The 19,351-nt window shown below is 54.3% G+C and overlaps 3 protein-coding genes across 3 annotated transcripts; 1 reads left to right on the top strand and 2 right to left on the bottom strand.

Moving 5' to 3' along the window:
• Window positions 1-1,038: 1,038 nt before the first annotated feature.
• BBK36DRAFT_1162367 (hypothetical protein) lies at window positions 1,039-3,761 on the bottom strand (the record flags this gene model as incomplete). The annotated part of the gene is made up of 2 exons (XM_024894437.1): window positions 1,039-3,168; window positions 3,240-3,761. The coding sequence occupies 2 exons, from the start codon at window positions 3,759-3,761 to the stop codon at window positions 1,039-1,041; spliced, it is 2,652 nt and encodes an 883-aa protein (XP_024746384.1).
• A 4,074-nt stretch (window positions 3,762-7,835) lies between these two features.
• On the bottom strand, window positions 7,836-10,533 carry BBK36DRAFT_1162366 (hypothetical protein; the record flags this gene model as incomplete). Its single annotated transcript, XM_024894436.1, has 3 exons — window positions 7,836-9,290; window positions 9,352-9,419; window positions 10,440-10,533. 3 exons carry the CDS (start codon window positions 10,531-10,533, stop codon window positions 7,836-7,838), a joined length of 1,617 nt encoding a protein of 538 aa, XP_024746383.1.
• Window positions 10,534-16,728: 6,195 nt separating this feature from the next.
• BBK36DRAFT_1144126 (hypothetical protein) lies at window positions 16,729-17,388 on the top strand (the record flags this gene model as incomplete). The annotated part of the gene is made up of 1 exon (XM_024893650.1): window positions 16,729-17,388. One exon carries the CDS (start codon window positions 16,729-16,731, stop codon window positions 17,386-17,388), a length of 660 nt encoding a protein of 219 aa, XP_024746382.1.
• Between the last annotated feature and the right edge of the window lie 1,963 nt (window positions 17,389-19,351).

The following is a 19,351-nucleotide window of genomic DNA, read 5'->3' as shown; positions in this document are numbered from 1 at the left end:
GGGTTTTTTTTCCTGAAGACTGCTTCTATCAGCGGAATAAGCACAAGCAGCATTTGATTGGACGGCGAGAAACTGATAATGCCTTATGCATAATCTGATAGTATAAGCTTATTTCCTAGCTCTTCATGTCACCGCCAGGACTCTCCTGACAAGGTACATGTTATCTAAGAGCATGGAATTGAAACGTGTGTTTAATTATGGGAACTGCCAATTACATTCAGCCAGCTTGGCTTAAGCTTCTGTGACCAGACTTCGCTATGGTTGATTGAATGAACTGGTAGCTAAGCAGCAATCTCTAGCAAAGACCCAGCAAAACTCTCAGAAGGTCAGAATGCACTCAACATCATGCTGCAGGTTAGAATACCCGGGACAGACCTCGACAAATTCCCTGGTATTAGACCTCCATCGTCAGGCTATAGCATACTCTTGTCCCAGCTTCTTGGGGAACAATGACACAGATGACAGAGTTTCTCTCAACACAGGAATTCATTCTTCGCAGAGCAGCTAGAGTCTCCAAAACAACAAAAGACCCTTATCTGTGGTCAGAGAGTGCTATTCCCCGATCAATATAATGCATACAGCCAGATTATAAATGTATTGCTAATACTTGTCTCTTCAAACATCACAGCCAAAAAGAGAAAAAAAGTCTCACAAGATAACAAGGCAAACAACTAGAGATGTCTTAGATTGTGTCTCATTCATCCATTAAAGTAAATCATGACTGGTGCCTGTGGGGCTCCTTGTTCTTCGTAATGTGCCGTGCCAGTAACAAAATACACATATGTACACGCAACTGCAGACCCCCGCGCCATGCTGTGGCTAAAGAAGAGAAAAAAGGAAAAGAAGCAAAGGAGAGAAGGTTAGAGGATGGCTGTATGCCCTGGTCTCTTGTGGAGTAGAAAAGGAAAAACCGTCGAGGTGCATAGACAGAGGCAAAGATGCTTCTGTCTATCATGATGCATATCGTATGTTGATACACTGACAAAGGAAAGTGTGTGATGCAGCCGTGCTGCAGGTTCATGTCACAGAGCGCAGCCTCTAGCTGGCTCTGTTTCTCAGGCTGCTGCCGGCCCTTGAGAAGCCGGGCAACCACTTTCTCCTGGTCCCAATGACCGACTGCGCAGGCGGAGCTGGCTCGACCGCCTGCTTCCTCGCGTTGGGCGAATCTCGCCCACTGACAACCAGATCCGAAAGGCGCACCGGAGCACTAGTCGACGAGGGTATGAAAGTGGGCGCGGCGTCGACACCAATAGTGTTTCGTCTCATATGCCGGGGTTTGAGCATAATCGGTGGCGGCGTAGCTCCTGCACGATCGTCGAGCTCGCTCGCAGTATCGCTGTTCAGCCAAGGCTGCAGGCTCACGCCCTGGTTGGCCTTGGTGGCATCAGCAAAGGTGGTCTGCGTGGCGCTCGACGGGGCGCTCGATGGCGACGAAGGAACCAAGGAGCGACGAAACAGTCTGTTCAACGCGGTCCGCGGTCCGGTGACGGGGGCATACTGGGCCCTCTTCTCGCTGTGCGGGTGCTGAGGAATGGACGGAGACTGGGCGGGGGTGTGGACTTCGCCCATCATCTGGACACTGTCGCTTTGCCGTCTGGAGTGGCCTGAATATTCGGGCTGTTCTGGCGTGCTCGTCAGGGTCAGAGTCCTGGGCGAGTTTCGCACGGACGAGGTCGTTGATGATGTTCGAGCATGAAGGCTCGACCGCCTGTCCGGTGGAGGCGGAGCAGTATTGGTAACGAGGGATTGCCGCAGCGAAAACAGCTCTTGGATGTAGTCGGCATCATTGTCAATCCCTTGTGACTTCTTACTCAAGGGAAGGCTAAAGAGATCCGACGCCGCGGCGCCTCCGTTGGGGTTAGTGCTCTCTCGCATCCAGATATCAAGACTGGAGCGATGCGAGCGGGCATCCGAATGGTCGTCGGAGGAGTCGGTGCTGTCCCATCGGTTCTCCTTCCTCTGAGAGGTACTCTCGCTGGCGGCTCGGTGATGGCGCTGCATGGGCGTGGGGCCTCTCGACGACTTGTCTGCGTCTCCGCGAAGGTGGCTGGGCTTGTTCCGGAAGGAGACTTGGAGAGGCTGGCTATCAGAATCACTGTACACCACCGAAGCTCTGTCATTCCGACTGTCCTGCTTGGCAAGGGAGTCGTTGGAGTTGCGCATCCGGTGCAGCGTCGAAGTCGATATCGTGTCGGGGGTGGGCGGGAAGTTTGGATCGTGAAGCCGCATGCTACCAGGACCATCCGTCATGACCTTGCGCAGGGTGGGAGGCGGCTGTGAGCGCCGTCGATCTCGGCCCTGGCTGGCGACGGGACGGAAGCCCTCCTGCAGCACGCTCTGGGATCTACCCAGCTTCTCAATCTGCTGCAGGGGGGACACTTGGTCCACCGCGCCCGAGACGGAATGGCGGGCGCCCAACGAGGAGCGGCTTCCGCCGACAAAGTGGTTAGCGCTGGCCGCTCGGGGCGGATATCCAGACAGGGAGGATTTCCTGGTTGCATCTCGGCGGCCCGTGGACAAGCTCTGCACATCGGCATCGGCACTATCCAGGCTGAGGGGCTGGTCGACGGGCGGCGGGAAGATGCTGTCCTGGCTCTTTTTGCCGTAGACGCTCGCAAAGGAACTCTCGCTAAGGACGCTCAACGTCGGGCTGCCCGGGCCGTTAGACGGGCCGTTATCCGCATCGGGGGCTCCCTCGGTAACGCGCGCGAGGCTGAGCGCACTGCCTTTGACTCCCAGATAGACACTGCGCAGGTTTTCTGTGTTTTCGCTCTTTTCGGACAGGAAGCTCGGCACGCGGTTGATGGATTTGAAAGTCTCGCTTCGCCTGCTTGCGTCGTCGCTGGGGACTTGGAGGGTTGGACGCATGTATTTCTGGTCCATGTCTTGGGGGCAGAAGTAGCCCTCCTGCTCAACCTGCATGACCATGTTGCGCTCCTGGACCAGCTGATCCACCTTTGCCTCGAGCATGACAATCATAGCAACGGCCTCCTCGACGGCCTTGTCGCGCTTCTCAAGCTCGTCAAGCAGGGTCTCGTTCATCTCCTCGGTTTGGCGCTTGTCTCGTTCCAGATTCTCGATGCTCGTTTCCAGCAATGACTGCTTTTCGCGGCGATGGTATAATTCGAGCTTCAGGTCGAAGTTTTGCTTGTGGAGGCTGGAGATGACCTGTTGATGCATTAGTCACAAATTGAGGTCGTGAAGTGATGCTCCAGGATATATCTTTTCAGGTGACGTACATGTTCCATGTCTTTGACGCCCAGTCCTGGTTTCTTGGCGAGCTCGATGCCGCTGCCACCACTTGACTTGGGCCGCGATCCATCCGATGAGGCCGCCACAGACCTCCTCCTGGGAGAGCTAACACGACCGAGCTCGACTGACGCGCCGAGATCCTCGTTGACTCTCGACAGGGAGCTCTGACTGAACTTGTCGCTCTCAGCCCTGCGTTCCCGCTGCAGCTTCTCCTGCAGGAAACTCGAGACGGCTTGCGTGCGGGTTGGTTCGACGCTACCCTCTCGAATGGGCGGAGGGGTGTTCCTGGGAGTAGATCGAGGCGACAGCAAAGGCTTGTTGCAGGGGCTATGGTGGAATCGATGTGTCGGATGGTCGGAGAATTGGGGGGCAGGTACAAAGTGAGGAGCAGGACTCCTGACGCCCTGAGACGCCGTTCGGGCGTGTGAGGATGACGACCTGTTGGAAGTTCGAGATGCGGTTCGAGGGTGAGCCGGAGCCTTCTGATAGGCTCTCGAAGACGAATCCATGATGGAAATTGGTATATAACAGCACCCTAGGTAGCTGCGATGTGGAAAAAGGAGGCGGCCGAGGCGATGGTAGAGATGTCAGTGGCTAGATATATACTAACTGATGAGAATAGTGGTATATATTAGACGGGCCGTTCGAGGATGGCGCTGATGCCCGCATCAAAGTCAAAGTTACTGGGCCTCAGTGCCTAGTGCTTAGGTGAAGCCAAACTCTACGCAGTGAATTGGCAGAGTAAGCTCCCGGTTGCAGGACGCGGTGCAAAACTGTCGCGTTGAGAATCAGGCACGCGAGGCGGCGTCGTGATGGGGCATGTCGCGGCGAGCACAGTCCAAGGGGGTTCGGAGTCGCGATGAGCGTCTGCAAGGAGCCGGCCAGGCGTGCGGATGTTGCTGATGAAGGCACAGGGTCCAGGTGTTGTGACGGTCCAGCTCCAGGCCAGATGGATGAGCAGAAGCAGGCGCCTTGTGCCGAAGGAGAGAAGGAAACAAGGCAGAGATGCGAACAGGGCGGCCGCGGGCAGTGGCAGCTTGAAAAGGCGAGGCAAGGGGGGTGTGGAAATGCCGTCGTCCTGGAAACTCGCTTAAGGGCTGTTCGTATTATGTATGTCCACAATTGTCGCAGGGAAAAGAGAAGAAGAAAATCGATGCGATGATCAGTAAAGACGCAAGGCGGCGACACAGAGATAAACAAGCAGTTCGTGTCTGCAACAATTGGAGGACAGTGCAGAGCGGTAGGAATGCGGCTGGATGGCGAGAAATGAGGGTGGAGAGTCGAGGAATGACGAGAGGAGTGACGCGACCACAGGAAAAGAGAGACAGAGAGAGAGAAAGACGACAAGAGGCACAGAGGACGGTATCAGGCGGTGGTTCAGGGCTAGTCAGGAGACGAGGGCGACGGGATGCAATTCACTGCAGTGAAGACGAGGCGGGAGGGGACAGCGCCGTCCATGCGGATTCGCTGGTTCTGGTGGTGAGGCAGAGAGAATAAGGGATGGATAACGTCAGGTCGATAAGGTAGAGAGATGATGGGAGATTTGGAGGTTGAGGTGAAGATGAGGTGGGTGGACAAGCTCAGGTACGGACAGCCAAGCTGGGGCTCTGGGGCACCTTTAGGGCGCTCTAGCACGCTGAGCACTGCGGCTACTCCGTAAACGGGCGGTTCCTTGGGCGGGATAGCGCCTGTGAGTGGCCTGCGAGTTGCCTGCAGGGCCGGACAGGGGGGGCGCTAGTGCCTGGGCCGGAGCCTGTTAGCGCTGGCCGGCGCAGGTGAGGAAGCTGGATGGAAAGGGACGTGGAAGACGGAACACGAATTGGAATCGATTGATGATGGGTGATGCGGAGTGTGAATCTCAGGTAGTAGTGTTGCTGGGAGAGACAGCAGTCGTCGCCAGGCACGAATCAGCTGAGCTGAGTCTCCCATCATCTGCTGCGGTTCATGCGCCGGATGATTTGAACCTGCAGCCTCAGTGCATCAAGGACATGTCACCCGGTACCTCACTAAGGTAAGGTCAAGCAGCACCGCCCTCGATATCCACCTTTGCCCGCCACCTCTTTATGCCACTTGCTCCTCCATCGCCTTTATCCGACACGCATCAACTCCCATCTCATCACACCTTGAGCTCCCGAGATCCGAGCCCCTTTCCTCCGCCATGGACGAGAATCGCAGACGCAAACGACGCCGAAGCTGCAGCTCACCTCTCAGCCCACCAGCGGCTGCTCCATCCCAGGCCTCAGGGCGATCATCCGCCTGCTCCATCCCGTCCAGCGTTCATCTGCAGAATACACAGGGCCGATTCATCGCAAATCGAAGCCCTCCAAACACCGCTCGGCACCCGTCAGAAAAGGGCAACCTGCGGCCATGCAGTGGGGAGCTGCTGCATGCATCCTGCAGGACCGCATTTGGCGTCAAACGCGCTTTTTCCCTGCTGTACTCGTTCCTCATTCAGTCTCTTTCAGTCGTCTTCTTCTTGATGGCTCATAGCAGAGGCTCACATCACGATAGTCTTCAACATTCCGCTGCCGATACTAATCGCAACCAATCCAACCCAATCCATCCAAACTTGGGCTTCCCGTCTCCCTCTCCACCCCAAAAAAAAATCACTGGATCTCCCGAGCCCGCGGGCTGGAGCCTCCTCCGGCCCTGCGGCTCCCGCCTAGTGAAACTCCATCCGAGGCCCATCTTCTCCATCTTACTCCATCAGACAACGCAAACGCAGAGACGCCACGTCCAACGCCCGAATCGTGGCGCGCCGACCGCGACGGCGGCAATGATTCGTCGCTCAACCACCGGGGTCTTGCTGCACAGCTGCGTCAATCCAATTGTATCTCGCTCGCTGATTTTCGTTTCTCCTCTCTCGCCTAGGCATGTCGCGATGATGTGATGTCGCTTGCTTGTGAACCCATGCTCAAGGTCCGGTTCATGGAATCGTACATACAAGCTGAAGTCAAGCCACCCTACTCCGACATACCGCATGTCCGGGATAGGCTTCAAACAGCAGATAGTACATACACTCAAACAGACGGTCAACGACAATGGTCTCCTCATTCTATACCCGCCAATGGCACCAATGTCTTGCCGGCCCTAGCTACAGACTGTATTCGGAACTCAACATAAGCCTCAGCTCGCTCTGCCACGACAACCCGTCCATCGTTTCCGTCACTTCATGCAGATGCCATGAACCTTGCAAGCTCGGCATTGCGTCGCCTGCACTGCGCTGTACAGGACAATGTCGCAGAAATGGAGACAGGGCCGCGCACGAACCGTAAGCAAGCAAGGCAAGCAAGCAAGTCACACCGATCATTCCCCTCTCCTCCACTATCCCCTGCCCTGCTGCTGCGCCCATCTCGAACGAACAAGGGCCGCGAACAATGGCTCTGACGACCGAGGAAAGACGGTCAACCAGCTTTGAACGGCTCGACTTTCTCCCACGATCACCTCATGTACAAGTACAATCTCAATTGACATTGAGACACCGCTTCATTGTACAAGCAATGATTGAACGAATGCCCGCCTCGTCCACAACACCATCAGCAACGCCACTTCCACCCGTCCATCCATTGTCGTCAGCCCTCTTTCGACACCGCCTTGCCCAACGGTCAAAGCATCCTTGTCCGTAAAAGCGGTAAACGCACAATTCATACCCAATCCATCGTAGCGACCCTCGCCGATGAAACTTGCACCTACTCGTCCATCTTCATGCCCAACAGAACAGAACAGCTGTCCATTTTTTTTTAACCAAAAATCCACACACGCACGGATGCTTTTGACAGACAGAGGCAACAGCTGTCCCATGGCTCCATGTACATGCACGATCTAAACAACGCATCAAAAGAACCCACAAGTCTGCGAACCCCGGCCACAGCTGGAGAAATAAAGAAAATAAAATACCAAGAAAAAAGAAAAGAAATCACAAAAATAGGTATCGAAAAAAAAAAATTCCATCATTACAGGCATGGAGAATCTGCAGCGCCGCACCACGAGTCCGCATTTCCGGGATTCTTCGCGATAACTGGGGATTACTGACGGGGCAAAATCGTGGGACACGCGGTGTTGCTCGCGGTTAGTAACACAATTCACGATACACGATACACGGCACACGTGGATGCGGCTCAAAAGACGGACAAGACGAAGAGCGAGTTGGCATTAGAATCGTGCGACTTGGTCTTGATGTTTTTCTCCCCTTGCATATGTGTGACATGCGATAATAGATTCATGATGGCCAATGGCTCGAGATTGGCGAGAAAACAAACAAAGGAGAGAGAAGAAAGGCCGTGCCGTACTCCGTAGACACCTCTAGGTACGGTAATGGCAGAGCACTGATTCAGTCCATCACATAATCACATATCGGGGGGCGTTCCAAGGAGAAGTAGGAGTGCAATCAAGAATCGCAATGCCATTTGTGTTCATATCGACGGCTATATAGGTAGGTATCAATGTACTTGCCACAGGGCACTGCTGTGCTGCCAAGCAGCAGTGCCGATGAAAGAATCACAATGCTGATGTGATATCTGCAACGCCAGAAAAAAGATAAACAGAAGGAAATCATGCCAGTCACTTCTTCGCCGTCAAGCAGGCTATAATTCCTCCTTGTAAAATTGCTCCTCGCTCCCTTCGTCCTCCTGCTTTCCCTTCCCGCGGCCCTCATTGGTGCCGCCATTCTTCTTCTTCCCCTTCTCCTTGGCTTCCTTCTCCTTGGCTCCCTTGCCCGCAGGAGGCTGCTGCTGCGCCTTCTTGTCATGTTCGCCTTCGGCCTCGTCGTCCTCGTCCAACCATCCCCGGAAGTGCCTATCGACGTCGTTCACGTCGCCCACAATCTCCAGCTGCCACCCCTTGTCGCCTGCCATCTCCTTCAACTCCCCCTCCCATTCCTCGACCAAGTCTGGGTCAAGGTTCAGCTGCTCGAGCTTCTCCTTGCTGACTCGGTCAATCTGGCCGCCATCCTGCTTGCTGGCCGCCTTGATGAGCACCTGGATGAGCTGCTCCGCGGCTTGCTGGCTGTTGATGTAGTTTCGAGGGGGCGCCAATATGACGGGAGGCTGGCCGGGCTTGTCGCCCGCGGATAGAGACTTGCGCCCTCCTACGAGCACGCCGCCGACGGTGAGTGGGGAGTCGTGGCTCGCGAGAAAGTGCTCGCCTTGCACCACCTCTTCGTGGCCCATGCCAGACGCTTCTTGATCCAGCAGCGGAGGCGCCTCCTCCTCATCGTCGGTGATGAGCTGGCACGTAATCGCATCTGCCTTGCTTTCCTCCGGCGGCAGGAAAGCAACGTCGTCGCATAGCCTCGGCGTGTTCACGACCATGACGTATGCGCAGATGGTGACCTCCTTGATCCATCCAATTCTGTCGCTTTGCATGCCCGGGACGCAATGGTACTGCACCTCAATGGTGCGCGGCCTCCCCGTCAGATCGCAGATGGTTCCCCCTTCCAGCCTCTGTACCAGGTATCGCTGATCGCCCTTCACTTGGAGCTCGGCCGGCACCGGGGATTTGCCGTCTGATTCTGAGTCCACTTCCGAGTCTCCGGGGAGAGATGCCTGGCCCAGGATGTACTCGTCCGCGCGGGGATCGCGCTGGGGCGGCTTGCCCATGGGCGTCGAAGGGAGAGCGTGGAACTGCACAATCTCGCGGTTGTTGCAGAACCTGTAGCTCCACCAGCCGGACATGAAGTAGAGGCATGTGTCCTCCAGCTGGCTGAGCAGGTTCCAGCCGCTCGCCGCGGCCCGGCCCAGCTCGCGTGCCTCCTCGGCCTTGGCCAGCTCCGTCGCCGTCTGGTTCTCGGGGTTGGGGGGTTCGATGACGGGGATGGCGCACAGGTAGCGATGCGGCGGCATGTTCATCAGCTCGTACGTGAGCGGCGAGCTGGCCTGTGAGTGGTGCCCATCGTGCTGGTGGCGGTCTTGGCTGTCGCTCGCATCGCTGATTGTCGGCTGGGAGAAGTCGGCCGAGTACGTAGGATGTTCAATGTTGTATTCGAGCAGCGATTGGGCATCTTTCTCGGAGATGAAGCGGTCGGAGAAGACGACCTCGAACTGGTGCTTCGGTCAGGACTTTAGATTCAACGACATGACTCCATACAACTGGATATGTTACCTGGGGAAACGCCTGGAGATCCTCGTGGATGCTAAAGGCCCTGGATTTGGCCCTGCACAGCGGCAGGGCTGCCAAAAGCGTTAGCTGTAGACGGCGCATCATGCCATAGTACGGCCTCGTGTCTCGCAGGAGCAGAGCCTCAAAAGCAGTCGCAGCTATCTGTTGGGATGTTTGGCGATCTGGCGGATTGTCATCGAGTTGAGGTCACTGTGTCATTGTCGGCTGTTCTGCCGGGCTTTTGCCGGCCGTCGCCATCGTCATCGTCATCCCACCCGTGCTTGGCCTATCACCAAAAGCTTCGCAGAACGGACTGGCGGAGCATCAACAGAGGCAACAGAGCCTCCTGATTACGAATTTGCCTTGCAAGATATACAATCTACAGCTTTTTCCGAGCAATTCATCAATGATATTTGTCGATTCAACTTGTCACTTGCGTCCAATCGCGTCCAGGGTCATGTGCTGTCAGACGCATTAGCTTCGCTTCAATTGACGTTTCATCAGGTCTTTCAGCTGCTGTCAAGCCGTCAACACCCGCTCGTCTCTTCATTTCCGCATCACGGGCATCAATTCCGCGCCGTGGCAATGCTATCATGATGAACAAAGGATGTATCCGACTGCTGATAAGAGACCCGAGATGCTCACCAGGCTATGTGTCTACAATATCTGACATTCCTCGGCCAGCCAATGGAGAATCAACTGATTGCCGAGGCTAAAATGTCGGCGAGGTGCGCTGCCAGACAGCAAACCAGACACCACCAAACAGCCGAACTTCCCCAGATTGCCTCTCTCCAGGAGGGGGCTGTACGTATGCAGTCCACGGCCGGCTAAACCGCTCTGGCAGTGGTCAGTTGACTGCCAACATGAACCTCCACGCTGGCAACCCAGCCTTTTCCAGCCTTTTCCAGCCCTGAGGGCTGCACCCCTGCATCATCATCGAGCTGAATTCGCCCTCCAGCGCATCCGCAGATGACGGAAGGGGTTGACGGGTCCGTCGCCCAAACAGGACACAGCGAATTCGGGTGCCTGATGGCTGGGGTTGACGCCTGCGGGAGCGATGCAGCCACTGTAACGGCTTGAGACATGCATACAAAGAGTTCTGACCGAGAGCAGCTTCACCCTGCCTCTGCCACAGTTCCACGTGTTTGCCTTTGAGAACTTGTTCGGCCAATGCATGACATCCATTGTGATGCATCACTAGGGGTTGTGAGAAGTAGGAAGAGCAGTAGCATCATGCAAGTCGACGGCAACCTGAGTCACAGCCTAGTTGAGCTCAGACGAAGCAGACTGAGCTCGCGGAAAACGCGCAAGTCGTCATTGTGTAGGCTAGAAGGACACTATCAACTTTCACATGGCGGACAAGAAGGGTCACCTGTACGTGCGGTGCATCAAACAAGCTCTGTGCTGATGCCAAGACCTGACAGACCCCCAAGGACTCATCAATCTCGCCTCTTTCGCCTCTAACTCGTGATGGCGAGGTCGGAGAGGCTTCCCGCCGGGGCTGAACGCGGAAGGGGAGGGTCGGCTCACTTCGATCCCCGATGAACAGCGCTGGTGACGTTCATCATGATGAAACCATTCCCGGATGACGATTGAGCAGCCCGTCCGTCCAGCAACCTACAGCTCTGGGCGCTCGCTCCTACACCGAATACGGAGCAGACGGCACAACAATGCCTTGCGCTATCCAATGTTTGTAATCATCTCATGTTGATATCAGTGAATCACTAGGATTTGGGGGCCCTCCGATTGCGCTCGAGCCATCGATGGGATCCAAAGACCGGGGGCTGGAGTTTGACGGGCTTCTAGACGTCTTCTAGAGTGCCACGGGGCCGTTTCTCCAGACCAAGGCCGCTGTCAGCCCCGCGGGTTGGCGATCGCGTACCTTGTTTGGCGGATGAGACACGGCTAATGCCAGCTAGTGTATGTATGTGCGGACGGGAGGGAGGGAGGGCGCGAGTCGTGGTGCTACAGTAGAGCATGAAGCAGAAGCGCCAGGGTTGCGCTCAGAAGTATCAGTCAATTTGCTTGTGACAATGATACATCACCAGACGGCGGCGATATGTCACCACTAGAAAGGCAGCAAGGAAGGATTCAGCTATCCACACGAATATTTGCCTTATCGCGCTTCTTGGGGAATGAATGCGTGTACGTAAACCATTGATGTGGCACGCTGATTCCAGTTTCTGTGCTCGTTCGTACTTGTACAAATGTGATACAATCATCGACTTCATCGTCGTTTATCGTAAACGAGACGAGGATCGGCAATTGACAGGATTCCCCATTGATCCTGATGAGGCAGAAACATTCTTGCCGGTGAGCAACTTGGGCCAGTTGCAGGGAGGGGTTCGAAGGTTAAGCGCTGCGCGGGTTAATTGGCCTCCCTGGCGATTAACCCACGTTTTTTTCTTGTTTTCTGATCCTCCTTGTGGAATGGAATCTTGAGCGAATATTGTGCGAAGGAATACTGTCGTACCGTAGCTTGGCGGGATCGAGGGACTGGGGTTGCGCAAGGCCATCGTCTTGTCTTGGCTCCCTTGAGCAGGGTCCTAACCTAGACTTGTGTAATCATATTCGGAAATTAGAGTCAATTCTGGGTTCAGCAAATCCGTAATAGTCATTGTTTGACAGTGAGGGCTCTATTTTGGGATAGTTCGATGATAACGGTTTTGTCCTCTTTCTCTCGCCGACAGGTGCGTGGTGTATTGGGATTCGAGACGTCTGCGAGCATCTCCAGATACATACGGGATATGGCATAGCACTCTACACAATGCCTTCATTCGGAGTAGCGGTCTGCTTCTGTCTCATCTCACAGGGCTGATTGCCGCATTGCAAGCATTAGACCAATGCAGGCCGGGGGCATTCATTCATTCACTGGGTTCTGACTGGCTTGAAGCGCGGTCGCCTTGATGTTGGCTGCTTCAGCACTTATTAGCCGCTTCATGTTCACTAGCGATAGGAAAACGGGCATGGTACTAGTATTGGATCTAGTGGAAGGGCCTGCGAGCTGAATGGCGTCAGGGTCCTGGAGCAGGGAAGCAAGGCAGGGAAGACGGAGCAGGGAGGGAAGACGGAGTAGGCTCCGGATCCCATGTCATTGTTCTGTCCAAGGTACAGAGAGGAACGACACACCCCCAAAATCGAAGAGACAGGGTGTTTCGCTTGGCCATGGCCTTATGTTGAATCAGTGCAGCATGGAATCAAATCAGTCAAGGCAAAGGAGTCTTGGCCAGCACTACTGCACCACTGAACTCGGTCTGCAAAACGTAAATCAAGTAATAATAGCAGAAAAACAAAGCAGGAGGAACACTGACAGTTACACCCGTTGACCCGAACCGGTCAACCCTTGCAGCAGAAATGCCCACAATAGCCGCATCGATCCTCCCTCGACCCCAGCATCGGCATCGGCTTGGCGAAATCCCTACAGAAAGCCAGGCCGCGATTAGCGACTGCGGCCGGGCCCTCTGATCCATGCACACACATCTTTCTCTCGCCTCTTTTGCTTCCTGCGTCTGCTGCGGCCTGTCAGGTCGTGCCAGCGAAGCCCGCCACACTCTTCCTCTACGAAACCCCCCTCCCGTTCTCCTCCTCCGACAAAGACCGAAAGATGCCGACTTGGCTACAATGTACTCATGCCGACTGTCCGTTTCTGGGCATGAGGCGTCTACTAACCTGCCCTCTGCCTTGCCCAGACGTGATGTACTACATTTAGCTTTACAAGATCAGAGTACATGCATGTGTATACTTTCTGTCGTACAAAGTACAAGGGTGTGTACTTGAGTTTGTGGGCAGGTGAGCATTCCCCCGTCCTTGCACAGCATCCGCATGTCGTTCCAAGCTGGCGAGGCTGCATGTTGTAAGTCGCAGGTTGAGGCTCATCTGTGTGCGTCCCCCTCGTACATGTTCATCAGCTGGCCTTTCAATCCAGGTACCCGAGAAACACAAGACATCATCCGTCTTCCCCGGTCACACACACACACACAAGGCCATCAGAGCCCAGTCACGAATCAATTGAGACATTCATCTGTCCAGCCAAATGTCGGATGAGAGGCCAGCGAGTTCACCGCCAGATGGCTGGCCGCGAGAACTGGCCAACGGCTTTTGAGGCAACTTCTTAAGGTACCAATGAGGTGTGCTTACATGTAGCAAGGACAAAGAGGTGGTGTAGTTGGGAGCCGGACGACTTGCGGTCTGCACCCAAGGCCGCTTCAGAGTCTTCTTCGCTCTTCGCCGCGATTCCGGACTTACACGCAGTTGTTGAGCAAGACCGCTGTTTAGACTTTGTTACATACGAGTGGCACAGTATAAGCCTCCTACAGGCAAAACCGGCCTTACTGTACGCTTAACCTCGTGTCGTGGCGGCGCCTCCTCGTTGACGGGCCGTCTGAACCAGCAATTATCCAGGTTCGCGCCAGTCTAATAGGCCATTCCAGCGCTATGTGAAACCTTACCCATGCTTGCCAGACGCCAGTGCCAAAAAGCCCAATTGCCAACCTGGGATATGCTGTTACTTAGAACAAACCTTGTCTGCTTGTCATTGTCTGTCTCCACTTTCTCATCAACCTCATATGTGTTCACAACGGCAGAGCCTCCCCCTTGGGAAGCCAACAACAGACGCCGGGGGCAGGCAGTGCTGCGCTGCGCTGTTGTGCTCGATTCTGCGGCGCCCCTTGCTTCGGTCAGGAGGATTTACTGACCGACGGATGCACCGCTCGAGCGGAAAAATAGAGCTTGTGTTACGTGCAAGTCAAGAAAGAAACGGGAATTGGGGGCAAAGGCTTAGAAGGCATGCGCAGCTTACCCCTTGGACAAACCCTCTGTAACCCAAATTCCGGCTGCTTACACATATACTCGCTGCCTGTGAGGTACGCGATCCTTCTCACTGAAGGCCGAATGCATGCTGCCCCCCTGGTTCCTCCAGCACCTCACCGAAGACCCGATTCGGCTCGTCAGTGCGCGCCAAAGAGAGAGCGCCGGAGCTCTTTTGCTGCGGCTCTTCCTTACTCGTGACGTGTGACAAGACAAGTTCCTTCTGAGCTTCCACGTACTCTGCTAGGAGAGTTTGATTCCTCACCTCTGACGTGCGTAATACGCCGTACATCTACACCGCATACACACAAGAGCGGTAGGTAGGACGAGCAGGCTCCCTCCAGCCCATTGCTCCGTTTGGCGCCGTGAGCTGCGAGCCGACATTCTGCTCACGCCACACAGCAGACTGGCTAGCGCGGATGCCTGTTTTTTTCCTTGGCTACTCTTTTGACTTTGTGATGATGAGATTATGAAGGAACTTGTGGGATCATAGCCGCGCTGGCGAGATCGGAAGCTACTGGAGCGCAGCATCGTGAAGTCTCACTTACACAAACTGACTTTACAGATTACGTCCAGATGAGGCGCAAAGCAGGCCAAACTTGGAATCTACGAACCTTAGTTACATTGCTCGGTTGCGGGGTGTATCGGTGGCTTCACGAAGCAAGGCTGAGACGCTTGCAAAGTTGCTGTAGGAAGATGATTTCCCGTCATATCCGTGGACGAAAGATTGCCCATCTTCCGCCATGTTGCCACAAGTTCTCTCAAAAGCCACAAGTTCTTCAAAAGAAGCTTATTATAGCTTGAGCAAAGTGACATGTGGATCGTCTCGTGTATGTACCCTTCAGAAGAACCCATGTCACCCACTTTCAGGGCTCGGCAGCGGCACCCCCCTCCTTGATCCCTGTTGCACCTCGCTCTTAGCACCGATCCAAGCGTGGTCGTACTTTGTTGGCCAACTAAGCAAAGCAGCAGCTGGCTCTCACGGTGTCGAATCTGCACCGCGTAGCCTCCGCGGACGAGCACAGCGTCTTTTGAGTGCGTCTCAAGGCGGACTGTACTCTGTACCGCGCCGAGTGCGTGGGAGTGAATGGCATTCTTCCCTTCTGCATCTCCCCGCTGCGCCACCAACGATTTTGATGGGACGTTTTGCAGCGTATACCAGAAATGAAACTGTTTCTTTCAAATTGAACTACGAGTGGGCTTGCGAACTCTATCAAAGCACGTAGAAAGACTAACACGGAACTTCGGAACCACAGCCCAACAATTTCTTTATCAGTCTGAACCAGAGCAGCCGATAGGTCGAGAGACATAGGAGGAACCATTCCGTGTGGCTTTTCAGATACAGACGCCATTCGCGTTTACAGCCAGATGAATGCCATAAGTGACTCTCCCACGAACTTGTTTGTGGTAGCTCAGGCTCAGTGTGGGCGTAGGGGCTTGACGAGAAAGGTAAGGGGGGTCGCGCGCTTGCAAGCACTTACGCACTTACACGGCAATGACACTTACACGGCAGTACGCGGCAGGGGAGTACCTCCATCAGTCCAGATTGGAAACACTCATGCTCAAGGCTAACCTCAGTCGAGTATTGGGATCTTCTCCTCCGTAGTGGCTTGCCTTTGTCGTTTGCTCCTAGCCCCACCAGCTGGCCGCCGATGCCGTACGATTCCCGATACCGCCAACGACGACCTGCAGCAGCCAAGGCACCCTGATCCGATCGCCTTGCGGCGAGCGTTGCTTGTACCTCGACATCCCGGAGACCCTGGACGGTAGTACCTCTCAGCTAATGCAGAGACAGGGGCCTTGTGCTTGCAGTTCCTCCCAGGTTTGTGTGCTCCCCAAGTTCCATCATGCTGTTTGGACAGGCATATGTGCCAGCTGGCTTGCGGCTCATACCAGGAACTGCCGTCCATCTGATCGTCCTCACATCGATGCCTTGCTCACTCACTCACTCACTCATCGCCCACCGCCCTCCGCCCCCCTCCCTCCCATCGAGGCGTTCCTGGCACCTACATCATGTGCTTGTTTCTCCTCTTTCCGCCTCTTCCAATAGCTTCCTCTCGTAAACCTTTGCGTAAGAAGCTTTCAAAGTGGCTTTTCGGTCTATGGCCGTTTGCCTGGCCTAGATTGGCCGAGTTGTCCACGCCGCCCCTCTGGGACTCATAGAGAGGCTTCAACTTATAAGTTTCTCACCTTTCCTCTTGCATCGTCCGTGTCTTCCTCACAGCCCCCCCCCTCTTTCGTCCACGCTTAGACTCTTTCATTATACTTTGTGCTATCACACTTCTCTCATTCAAATTTTCAAACTTTCTCTGTGTCTCTGTCTTGACTTGAAGTGCCACGGCATCCGGATTAAGTTGCTTCGAACGCTTCTGTGTCGTCTCTTGGTCGTCTGTCTTTCCTATAAGAAGTCCCTTTTGTCCTCTGCCCTGTCCATCCCCTTTCTACTTCATACTTCAGACATAATATTGATTCCTTAGATTTTCTACCTTCTTAAGAATTCTTACTCCTAATCATTATTCTGCCATCTTTTTAATCCCCCCTTTTTTTTTAAAAGAAAAAAAAAAGAAAGAAAAAATGGAGGGCTTCACCATCCAAAACGTTCACTTCTCGTCGATGGCCCTTGCTCCTCTCGCCGCCCTCGTGGGCGGAGAAAATTCCTTCCTGGCGGCTCCGGTTATGGGCCCAACCGCCGCTCTGCCGACACCGGCAGAGACACCCAGCCCGGACAGACCTGTCCGGCGACCTCGACCCGCGGGTCCGAGGGTATTCTGCCAGCTGTGTGACGAATACCCCTCTGGATTCCGGGGAAAGCATGAGCTTAGTCGCCATACGAGTCTCAAACATGGCAACCAGGTGCAAGTCTTCGCCTGTCTTGACCCTGGGGCTACGGCTACGGTTAAGGGCCATCCGATTCGAAAGCCCTTCGCGGAGTGCAAACACTGCATGGACGTCAAATTCTACAACTCGGAGCAAAATGCCATCGACCATCTTCGGCGTGGCCACTTCATTCCGAAGTACGACCCGCACTCGACAAACAATGTCCGGGTCCTTCCCAGGGATTTGCCGGCTGCAGAAATGCGCCGCTGGGTCGAGAAGATGGTTATCACTCTCCCTCCACCGACAGCTGGCCCGGCCCCGGTCCCGGCCCCGGCCCCGGGCAATGATAACTTCATCCCGGGCCAAGGATTCATCAACCCGGCTCTTTTGATGCGCAATCCGAATGAGGACGACTAGGGGGATGGAATTGGCTTCAGCCATCTGGGTGTGTCACGGCAGAGTGGGAGTCTCTTGGAGTTTTCGGATACGGTAGACAGTCGCAAAAATATACCCTATTGTACTTTGCAAACATCTGTTTAGATCTGTTTTGCCCAAGTGACATGTCCAAAAAGAAGAAGAAAAGAGAAAAGAAATCAAGTTTCTCTAGCCATAACTCCAGCGTCTGAGGCTGACGCCCCGGGCTGGGAGCAATCTGCAGTCCGTAATGGTTCCTGAATATCTACGCAATATCATATTGTGCCGATATTAATACGCCGAATGAATTTCCTGCAAAGCAATTGATCGTGTATGTAATGTCTGTTGTTTGATGGCCTTGGTGGTAAGTCCCGTATCTCCGGCTGGCACCAGCATGCGAGCAGCCGCCTCCGATAAAAAAAAGGAGCTGATGTCCAACAAAAAGAGGCCAGGCCGTGTCCGGACCATTGCGAGTTATGCCATCATATAAAAACACCAAACGCACAGTTGCCGTACCGTTTGTCCGACCTCTATATCTTCAATAAGCGGCCCCCTTTCCTCATTGCCAAATCCTAGTTTCTTTTGTCCCTTGAAATGTCATATCCAGGCGCTGATTTGATTGCCAGCTCAAGGACAGTGCTTCAAGCACATCGAGGTACATTACAAAGCTGCCACTACCAACCAGGTACCATTCATACGTTACTCCTTCTACATGCCCTCACCTTTCCTTGCACAACCGCCTACGTTCGCTGCTTCTAACGACTCCGTCACAGAGAAATCTGGCGCTTGGCTGTTCCTCACCCCTTTAGCTTTGTTGATACTTCATCTCGCAATTCCCCTAAGCCATGGTCGTTTGCCCTTTCCTCGTAATAGTCCTCATGTCAATAGTGCTTTGCTGAATTGATCGCCTGCAAGGCATCTGGATACGGTCGTGCTGTCTCTTGTTGATGAGGCCAACAGTGCGTCTCAGATACCCAACAACGTGAAAGTAGCCGCCGGCCAGATGTGTTGAATCCAAAGACGCAATGTCCAGCAATAAGGCGCCGAATCATGTGTCCGCAGGCAATACGCGAATTCGCGTGTAAAGTCCCCGAAAGGAAAAGGAAGTGGCGACCAGAATCAAGTCCACGAAAATGTACATCATTTAGAGTTGTTGAATCCGAGGTTTCTCTCCGAAGAAGGATCCGGACGGACGCGAACAACAACTCTATTATGCCTTGTCTTCGAATGCCTCCGTGTCGCAGCCCTCTGTCTTTCCTATAAGAAGTCCCCCTTGTCCTCTGCCCTGTCCACTCCCTTTCTACTTTGTACTTCACACATATTAATTCCTTGGAATTGAACCCTCTTAACAATACCTACTCCTAATTTATATTCTGCCGTCTCTTAAAACCCCCTCCCCCCTTTTTCTTTTCTAAGAAAAAATGGAGGGCCAAATCCACTTGTCAGCGGCCCTTGCTCCTATCGCCCTCATGGGCAGACCAGATTACTTCCCGGCGGCTCCCATTATGGGCCCGGCCGCCGCTCTGCCGACACCGGCAGAGACACCAACTCCGGACAGACCTGTCCGGCGACCACGACCCGCGGATCCAGATTTCAAACAAGAAGTCCCCCTTGTCCTCTGCCCTGTCCATCCCCTTTCTACTTCATACTTCAGACATAATATTAATTCCTTGGAATTAAACCCTCTCGACAATACTTACTCCTAGGAGGGCCTTACCATCCAGAACATTCAGTTCTCGATGAGCCTTGCTCCTGTCGCCCTCAACGGCGGAGCAAACTCCTTCATCCAGAACATTCAGTTCTCAATGACCCTTGCTCCTATCGCCCTTATGGGCAGAGCGAATTACTTCCCGGCGGCTCCCATTATGGGCCCGGCCGCCGCTCTGCCGACACCGGCAGATACTGCCAGTCGAGCGGATGTCCCAGCTCGACGACCGCGACCCGCGGGTCCAGATTTCAGACACAA

This window comes from Trichoderma citrinoviride (genome assembly GCF_003025115.1).
Source record: "Trichoderma citrinoviride strain TUCIM 6016 unplaced genomic scaffold BBK36scaffold_14, whole genome shotgun sequence".
NCBI lineage: Eukaryota > Fungi > Ascomycota > Sordariomycetes > Hypocreales > Hypocreaceae > Trichoderma > Trichoderma citrinoviride.
This window is presented reverse-complemented; position numbering and strand designations above follow the sequence as displayed.